The sequence below is a fragment of the Oncorhynchus nerka genome, linkage group LG14 (genome assembly GCF_034236695.1).
Source record: "Oncorhynchus nerka isolate Pitt River linkage group LG14, Oner_Uvic_2.0, whole genome shotgun sequence".
Classification (NCBI taxonomy): domain Eukaryota; kingdom Metazoa; phylum Chordata; class Actinopteri; order Salmoniformes; family Salmonidae; genus Oncorhynchus; species Oncorhynchus nerka.
In genome coordinates, this window is record NC_088409.1 from 99,351,188 (window position 1) to 99,361,187 (window position 10,000).

Sequence of the window (10,000 nt, forward strand, 5' to 3'; positions counted from 1 at the left end):
TCTGGGTTTGGCAGATGTCAGGAGAACGCTACCTGCCCCAATGCATAGTGCCCACTGTAAAGTTTGGAGGGGGAGGAGGAATGGTCTGGGGCTGGTTTTCATGGTTCGGGGCTGTTTTTCATGGTTCGGGCCCCTTAGTTCTTAATGCGATGACATTCTAGATGATTCTGTGCTTCCAATTTTGTGTAAACAGTTTGGGGAAGGCCCTTTACTGTTTCAGCATGACAATGCCCCTGTGCACAAAGCAAAGTCCCTACAGAAATGGTTTGTCGAGATCGGTGTGGCAGAACTTGGCAGGCCAGCAGAGCCTTGACCTAACCCCCATTGAACACCTTTGGGGTGAATTGGAACGCCGACTGCGAGCCAGGTCTTATCACCCAACATCAGTGCCCGACCTCGCTAATGCTCTTGTGGCTGAATGGAAGCAAGTCCCTGCAGCAATGTCCCAACATCCAGTGGAAAGCCTTCCCAGAAGAGAGGAGGCTGTTATAGCAGCAATGTTCCAACATCTAGTGGAAATCCTTCCCAGAAGAGTGGAGGCTGTTATAGCAGCAATGTTCCAACATCTAGTGGAAAGCCTTCCCAGAAGAGTGGAGGCTGTTATAGCAGCAAAGGGGGGACCAACTCCATATTAATGCCCCGGATTTTGGAATTAAATGTTCGAAGAGCATGTCCACATACTTTTGATCATGTAGTGTATCAAAGGCCACACTAAAGTCTAACAGTTCAGCTCCCTCCATCTTCTTATTATCAATTTCTTTCAGCCAATCATCAGTCATTTGTGTCAGTGACATGTTAAGTGCCGTTCTCTATAAGCTGAAAGCATGTTGTTGATTTGTTCACAGAGAAATAACATTGTTTGCTAAGAGCCAGCAGCAAGCTGATTGGTCGGCTGGTATAACAAGTAAAGGGCGCTTCACAATATTTGGGTAGTGCACACAATACTCCATAATGACAAAATGAAAACAGGTTTTTAGAAATGTTTTAAAATGTATTAAAAATAAAAACAGAAATGCCTTATTTATATAAGTATTCAGACCCTTTGCTATGAGAATCAAAATTGAGCTCAGGTGGATCCTGTTTCCATTGATCATCCTTGAGATGTTTCTACAAATTGATTGGAGTCCACCTGTGGTAAATTCAATTGATTGGACATGATTTGGAAAGGCACACACCTGTCTATATAAGGTCCCACAGTTGACAGTGTATGTCAGAGCAAAAACCAAGCCATGAGGTCGAAGGAATTGTCCATAAAGCTCCAAGAGAAGATTGTGTCGAGGCACAGATCTGGGGAAGGGTACCAAAAATGTGTCTGCAGCATCGAAGGTCCACATGAACATCTCCATCATTATTAAATGGAAGAAGTTTGGAACTGCCAAGACTCTTCCCGGGCAAACTGAGCATTTGGGGAGAGGGGCCTTGGTCAGGGAGGTAACCAAGAACTCTATGGTCACTCTGACAGAGCTCCAGAGTTCCTCTATGGAGAGAGGATAACATTCCAGAAGGACAACCATCTCTGCAGCGCTCCACCAATCAGGCCTTTATTGTAGAGTGGCCAGACGGAAACCACACCTCAGTAAAAGGCACATGACAGCCCGCTTGGAGTTTGCCAAGAGGTACATAAATACTCTCAGACCATGAGAAATAACACTCTCTGGTCTGATGAAACCAAGATTGAACTATTTGGCCTGGATGCCAAGTGTCACATCAGGAGGAAACCTGGCACCATCTCTATGGTGAAGCATGGTGGTGGCAGCATCATGTTGTGGGGATGTTTTTCAGTGGCAGGGACTGGGAGACTCGTCAGAATCGAGGGAAAGATAAACAGAGCAAAGTAGAGAAAACCTGCTCAAGAGCGCTTAGGTCCTCAGACTGGGGTGAAGGTTCACCTTCCAACAGGACAACGACCCTAAGCACACAGCCAAGAAAACGCAGGAGTGGCTTCGGGACAAGTCTCTGAAGGTCCTTAAGTGGCCCAGCCAGAGCCCGGACTTGAACATCTCTGGAAAGACTTGAAAATAGCTGTGCAACGACACTCCCCATCCAACCTAACAGAGCTTGAGAGGATCTGCAGAGAAGAATGGGAGAAACTCCCCAAATACAGGTGTGCCAAGCTTGTAGCGTCATACCCAAGAAGACTCGAGGCTGTAATCGCTGCCTAAGGTGCTTTAACAAAAAGTAGATTTTTTTTTTAACAACAAATTCTAAAAACCTGTTTTCACTTTGTCATTATGGGGTATTGTGATGTCATTATGGGTTATTGTGATGTCATTATGGGGTATGGTGATGTCATTATGGGATATTGTGCTGTCATTATGGGGTATTGTGTGTATATTGATGAGGAAACACATTAATTTAATCCATTTTAGAATGAGGCTGTAGCGTAACACAATGTGGGGAAAAGTCAAGGGGTCTGAATACTTTCTGAATGCACCGTATATATATTTAATCTGTACATTACATGTGCCTTGCCTTCATACGGCAAAAAAATTGTTTTATTCTATTTTTCCTCCTCCATGTCCTCCAATCAGGGCTGTTATACATATACTTTTTTTTACGTGATTAGAAATTACGCATGAAATGTTTTCCGATAGCTCTTTCGGCAAATGTCAATGCGGATCTATCCCAGAAAAATAGAACATACAGAGAAATAACTTAGAAATTAGACTAAAAATCACCCAAAAAAGGCAGACTAGCCTATTACTACACAGATATGCAGTAGTGAAGTAGCCTATTACTACACAGATATGCAGTAGTGAAGAGTTTGATTGTGATTACCTGGGGATGTTGTAGAGGGGTGACATCCTGAAGCAGGCCACAACAGCTTTGCGCCGTTGTTTAGAAAGCAGCTTGTGCCAAACCATCTTCTTAGACTTGTACGGGTGCTCCGTCTGGGGAGAGATAAAGAGATTATCGCAAGGGTCAAGAGTTTCCCTGGACAGATGGTCGTGAAAACGTCTGGTGTGAAAGGTGAAAACAGTACTCACCACCTCTATGTGGTAGAGTGAAAACAGTACTCACCACCTCTATGTGGTAGAGTGAATACAGTACTCACCATCTCTATGTGGTAGAGTGAATACAGTACTCACCACCTCTATGTGGTAGAGTGAATACAGTACTCACCATCTCTATGTGGTAGAGTGAATACAGTACTCACCACCTCTATGTGGTAGAGTGAATACAGTACTCACCACCTCTATGTGGTAGAGTGAATACAGTACTCACCACCTCTATGTGGTAGAGTGAATACAGTACTCACCACCTCTATGTGGTAGAGTGAATACAGTACTCACCACCTCTATGTGGTAGAGTGAATACAGTACTCACCATCTCTATGTGGTAGAGTGAATACAGTACTCACCACCTCTGTGGTAGAGTGAATACAGTACTCACCATCTCTATGTGGTAGAGTGAATACAGTACTCACCACCTGTGGTAGAGTGAATACAGTACTCACCACCTCTATGTGGTAGAGTGAATACAGTACTCACCACCTCACTCACCATCTCTATGTGGTAGAGTGAATACAGTACTCACCATCTCTACCACCATCTCTATGTGGTAGAGTGAATACAGTACTCACCACCTCTATGTGGTAGAGTGAATACAGTACTCACCATCTCTATGTGGTAGAGTGAATACAGTACTCACCATCTCTATGTGGTAGAGTGAATGGTGGTAGAGTGAATACAGTACTCACCACCTCTATGTGGTAGAGTGAATACAGTACTCACCACCTCTATGTGGTAGAGTGAATACAGTACTCACCATCTCTATGTGGTAGAGTGAATACAGTACTCACCACCTCTATGTTATGTGGTAGAGTGAATACAGTACTCACCACCTCTATGTGGTAGAGTGAATACAGTACTCACCACCTCTATGTGGTAGCGTGAATACAGTACTCACCACCTCTATGTGGTAGAGTGAATACAGTACTCACCACCTCTATGTGGTAGAGGACAGCGGACACCTCCTGGACTCTTTTGACCACCTTCTCGGGGTCCTCAGCATCCTCAGCCTTCCCTGACGTCTCCTTATACAGCGCCATCTGCCAGCGCATTGACGGGTCCTCCACCTACACACAGCCAAAGAGTCAACAAACACAGCACATGGACACCACATGCACAGCACATGGACAGCACATGGACACCACATGCACAGCACATGGACACCACATGGACATCACATGGAAACAACATGCACAGCACAGCACACACAGTATAGAACACCAACAACACTGAAATACTAATCCCGTATATATATAGTGGGGCAAAAAAGTATTTAGTCAGCCACCAATTGTGCAAGTTCTCCCACTTAAAAAGATGAGAATGGCCTGTAATTTTCATCATAGGTACACTTCAACTGTGACAGACAAAATTAGGAAAAAAATCCAGAAAATCACATAGTAGGATTTTTAATGAATTTATTTGCAAATTATGGTGGAAAATAAGTATTTGTTACTGTAAGTACCAGTGAAACCTTTTTCTATAGTTTTACTATTTTCTACATTGTAGAATAATAGTGAAGACATCAAAAGTATGAAACAACACATATGGAATCACGTAGTAACCAAAAAAAAGTGTTGAACAAATCAAAATGTATTTTATATTTGAGATTCTTCAAAGTAGCCACCCTGATGACAGCTTTGCACCCTCTTGGCATTCTCTCAACCAGCTTCACGAGGTAGTCACCTGGAATGCATTTCAATTAACAGGTTTGCCTTGTTAAATGTTAATTTGTGGAATTTCTTTCCTTCTTAATGCGTTTGAGCCAATCAGTTGTGTTGTGACTAGGTAGGGGTGGTATACAGAAGATAGCCCTATTTGGTAAAATACCAAGTCCATATTATGGCAAGAACAGCTCAAATAAGCAAAGAGAAAAAACAGTCCATCATTATTGCAAGACATGGAGGTCAGTCAACGGGGAAAAACTGCAAGTGAAAGTTGCAAAAACCATCAAGTGTTATGATGAAACTGTCTCTCACGAGGACCACCACAGGAAAGGAAGACCGACCCAGAGTTACCTCTGCTGCAGAGGATAGGTTCATTAGAGTTACCAGCCTCAGATTGCAGTCCAAATAAATGCTTCAAAGAGATCAAGTAACAGACACATCTCAACATCAACTGTTCAGAGGAGACTGTGTGAATCAGGCCTTCATGGTCGAATTGCTGCAAAGACTCCACTACTAAGGACACCAATAAGAAGAAGAGACTTGCTTGGGCCAAGAAACACGAGCAATGGACATTAGACCGGTGGAAATCTGTCCTTTTGTCTGATGAGTCCAAACTGAAGATTTTTTGGTTCCAACCGCCGTGTCTTTGTGAGATGCAGAGTAGGGAAACAGATGATCTCCGCGTGTGTGGTTCCCACCGAGAAGCATGGAGGAGGAGGTGTGATGGTGTGGGGGTGATGTAATGGTGTGGGGTGCTATGCTGTTGACACTGTCTGTGATTTATTTTGAATTCAAGGCACACTTAACCAGCATGGCTACCACAGCATTCTGCAGCGATACGCCATCCCATCTGGTTTGCGCTTACTGGGACTATCATTTGTTTTTCAACAGGACAATGACCCAACACACCTCCAGGCTGTGTAAGGGCTATTTGACCAAGGAGGGTGATGGAGTGCTGTATCAGATGGCCTGGCCTCCACAATCACCCGACCTCAACCCAGTTGAGATGGTTTGGGATGAGTTGGACTGCAGAGTGAAGGAAAAGCATCCAACAAGTGCTCAGCATATGTGGGAATTCCTTCAAGACTGTAGGAAAAAGCATTCCAAGAGTGTGCAAAGCTGCCATCAAGGCAAAGGGTGGCTACTTTGAAGAATCTCAAATATAACATATATTTTGATTTGTTTAACACTTTTTTTTGGTTACTACATGATTCCATATGTGTTATTTAATTGTTTTGATATCTTGACTATTATTCTACAATGTAAAAAAAAACACAATTTTTTAAAAATATTTTTAACTTGCAGGTGTGTCCAAACTTTTGAAGGATGCTGTAGGTTTGGCACAAAAGCTCATCTAGGTGGAGGTGTGCTACTCACCTTGCCCTGTAGATGCATGTTGTTCTGTAGAAACTCTCTCACCTCCTCATCTGTGTCTTTCTGTTAGGGGACAGTCATTAGGCATCAAAGTTAAAAGCAAAACAAATGTGTCATCTCTGAGTGTTTGTTTGTTTGTGTTTTTCTGTGTATGTGTGTATGTGTATGTGCATGTGCGTATGTGTGTGAGTGAGTGAGTGAGTGAGTGAGTGAGTGAGTGAGTGAGTGAGTGAGTGAGTGAGTGAGTGAGTGAGTGAGTGAGTGAGTGAGTGAGTGAGTGAGTGAGTGAGTGAGTGAGTGAGTGAGTGAGTGAGTGTGTTCCACTACCAGGCTGTAGCGTATCTTGGCCAGGTTAATCAGTTCCTGGTCAGCAGGGGAACACATGTTGAGGCCAATAGGAAGCATCTTCTTCAGCGCCGCTACGATCAGAGATGTCTGCACCGAATAGCGGTCCCCCCTTCGCTTCTTCTTGGTACGCTCCACATCAGAACCTCCAGCCTATAGGAGAAGAGAGTGTGGTCAGACCATACCATCTCTAGCCTATAGGAGGAGAGAGTTGGGTGAGACCATACCATCTCTAGCCTATAGGAGGAGAGAGTTGGGTCAGCCAATACCATCTCTGCCCACCCCTCTATGTCTCTAAGTCTGATGTAGGTACTAGACAAGGTACATCAATATCCCCATTTCTGATTTATTTAGGTACGAGCCAAGGCTGCTCTCTATGCCCATGTTTACTATAGGAAGGAACTAGACAAGGCAGCCCCATATCCCCATTTCTGTCTGATGTAGGTAGGTGCCCTAAAGGGAAATACATTGCTTCACAAAAATGAAAGCTAACTACATTGCTGCTCTATGCTTTAATAATGAGTGGTTGAAGTTACAAACATTTTAAAAGGGGGTGGGGAATTCGGGAAATGTGATTGGACTGAACAAGGCTAAGGGAAGAAACAAAACAGCAACATGCTGGAAAGGAAAAAAAAGAGAAAAGCAATCATTAACGTCAAACACAAAATCTACAAATACAGCAGTAGTAGGGTTGCAAAATTCCAGCTTCCATGATTCCCGGACTTCCTGCTAATTCTCATCTCATTTTGGGAATCTTCCAAACAGAATTTTGGGAAAACCTGGGAATTTTGCAATCCTAAGCAATACTAAAACATATCATTTATGTTCTCACCACAGTGCAGCTTGTGCATGTAAGAAGCTGTTAGTGCTAACTATGCGTCTGTCCGCTGGAGAGCTGCTCTACCTAGTCAATGGAGAGCTGCTCTACCTACTACCTAGTCAATGGAGAGCTGCTCTACCTAGTCAATGGAGAGCTGCTCTATCTAGTCAATGGAGAGCTGCTCTACCTAGTCAATGGAGAGCTGCTCTATCTAGTCAATGGAGAGCTGCTCTATCTAGTCAATGGAGAGCTGCTCTATCTAGTCAATGGAGAGCTGCTCTATCTAGTCAATGGAGAGCTGCTCTACCTAGTCAATGGAGAGCTGCTCTATCTAGTCAATGGAGAGCTGCTCTACCTAGTCAATGGAGAGCTGCTCTACCTAGTCAATGTAGAGCTGCTCTACCTAGTCAATGGAGAGCTGCTCTACCTAGTCAATGGAGAGCTGCTCTACCTAGTCAATGGAGAGCTGCTCTACCTAGTCAATGGAGAGCTGCTCTACCTAGTCAATGGAGAGCTGCTCTACCTAGTCAATGGAGAGCTGCTCTACCTAGTCAATGGAGAGCTGCTCTACCTAGTCAATGGAGAGCTGCTCTACCTAGTCAATGGAGAGCTGCTCTATCTAGTCAATGGAGAGCTGCTCTACCTAGTCAATGGAGAGCTGCTCTACCTAGTCAATGGAGAGCTGCTCTACCTAGTCAATGGAGAGCTGCTCTACCTAGTCAATGGAGAGCTGCTCTACCTAGTCAATGTAGAGCTGCTCTACCTAGTCAATGGAGAGCTGCTCTACCTAGTCAATGGAGCGCTGCTCTACCTAGTCAATGGAGAGCTGCTCTACCTAGTCAATGGAGAGCTGCTCTATCTAGTCAATGGAGAGCTCCTCTATCTAGTCAAGGGAGAGCTGCTCTACCTAGTCAAGGGAGAGCTCCTCTATCTAGTCAATGGAGAGCTGCTCTACCTAGTCAATGGAGAGCTGCTCTATCTAGTCAAGGGAGAGCTGCTCTACCTAGTCAAGGGAGAGCTCCTCTATCTAGTCAAGGGAGAGCTCCTCTATCTAGTCAAGGGAGAGCTCCTCTACCTAATCAATGGAGAGCTGCTCTACCTAATCAATGGGGAGCTGCTCTACCTAGTCATTGGGAGAGCTGCTCTACCTAGTCAATGGAGAGCTGCTCTACCTAGTCAATGGAGAGCTCCTATATCTAGTCAATGGAGAGCTCCTCTATCTAGTCAATGGAGAGCTCCTCTATCTAGTCAATGGAGAGCTCCTCTATCTAGTCAATGGAGAGCTGCTCTATCTAGTCATTGGGAGAGCTGCTCTACCTAGTCAATGGAGAGCTCCTTTATCTAGTCAATGGAGAGCTGCTCTATCTAGTCAATGGAGAGCTGCTCTACCTAATCAATGGAGAGCTGCTCTATCTAGTCAATGGAGAGCTGCTCTACCTAGTCAATGGAGAGCTCCTCTATCTAGTCAATGGAGAGCTGCTCTATCTAGTCATTGGGAGAGCTGCTCTACCTAGTCAATGGAGAGCTCCTTTATCTAGTCAATGGAGAGCTGCTCTATCTAATCAATGGAGAGCTGCTCTATCTAGTCAATGGAGAGCTCCTCTATCTAGTCAATGGGAGAGCTGCTCTACCTAATCAATGGAGAGCTGCTCTACCTAATCAATGGAGAGCTGCTCTATCTAGTCAATGGAGAGCTGCTCTACCTAGTCAATGGGAGAGCTGCTCTACCTAATCAATGGAGAGCTGCTCTACCTAATCAATGGAGAGCTGCTCTACCTAGTCATTGGGAGACCTGCTCTACCTAGTCAATGGGAGAGCTGCTCTATCTAGTCAATGCAGTCCTGTGTTAGTAGTGCAGTAAGGTTCTGCTAGGCCCAGCCCACCACTCCACACCAGGTATAGCAGCAGTGTTTGGGGTCAGCTCCATTACCCGTGATTTCTGACCTCTGACCAGATAACAGAGGCTCCTTCAGTAATGACCATGTGACAGCTGAGGAGAGGAGATTAGCTCACACCAGGAAACGGGATAGCGGGCTTTAAATATCCCTTACTGGTCGGCAAAAAAATACTTAACCTATATAATGCCATAAAACGGTACATTCATAATGCCATATATTTATTCTTAATTTATTTGTACATTACTTAGACAACTTTGTGGTTCCGAAACTCTGAAGTGGTACCAGGAAAAATCATTGTTAGGATTAAAATAGAGGTATATAACAGGGCTCTACTTTAGGTTTATAGAGGTATATAACAGGGCTCTACTTTAGGTTTATAGAGGTATATAACAGGGCTCTACTTTAGGTTTATAGAGGTATATAACAGGGCTCTACTTTAGGTTTATAAGGTATATAACAGGGCTCTACTTTAGGTTTATAGAGGTATATAACTCTACTTTAGGTTTATAGAGGTATATAACAGGGCTCTACTTTAGGTTTATAGAGGTATATAACAGGGCTCTACTTTACTTTTTAGGTTTATAGAGGTATATAACAGGGCTCTACTTTAGGTTTATAGAGGTATATAACAGGGCTCTTTACAGGGCTTTTTAGGTTTATAAGGTATATAACAGGGCTCTACTTTAGGTTTATAAGGTATATAACAGGGCTCTACTTTAGGTTTATAGAGGTATATAACAGGGCTCTACTTTAGGTTTATAGAGGTATATAACAGGGCTCTACTTTAGGTTTATAGAGGTATATAACAGGGCTCTACTTTAGGTTTATAAGGTATATAACAGGGCTCTACTTTAGGTTTATAGAGGTATATAACAGGGCTCTACTTTA

At 43.8% G+C, this 10,000-nt stretch overlaps 1 protein-coding gene across 1 annotated transcript in view; it reads right to left on the reverse strand.

Annotated features, from left to right (window-relative positions):
* The window catches only part of ryr1b (ryanodine receptor 1b (skeletal)), a 287,373-nt gene that overhangs the window by 95,414 nt on the left and 181,959 nt on the right, over positions 1-10,000 (reverse strand). Inside the window, 4 exon segments of the mRNA XM_065027242.1 lie at positions 2,779-2,891; positions 3,944-4,078; positions 6,053-6,112; positions 6,377-6,547. Of these exon segments, the coding sequence (XP_064883314.1) occupies positions 2,779-2,891; positions 3,944-4,078; positions 6,053-6,112; positions 6,377-6,547 (479 nt within the window).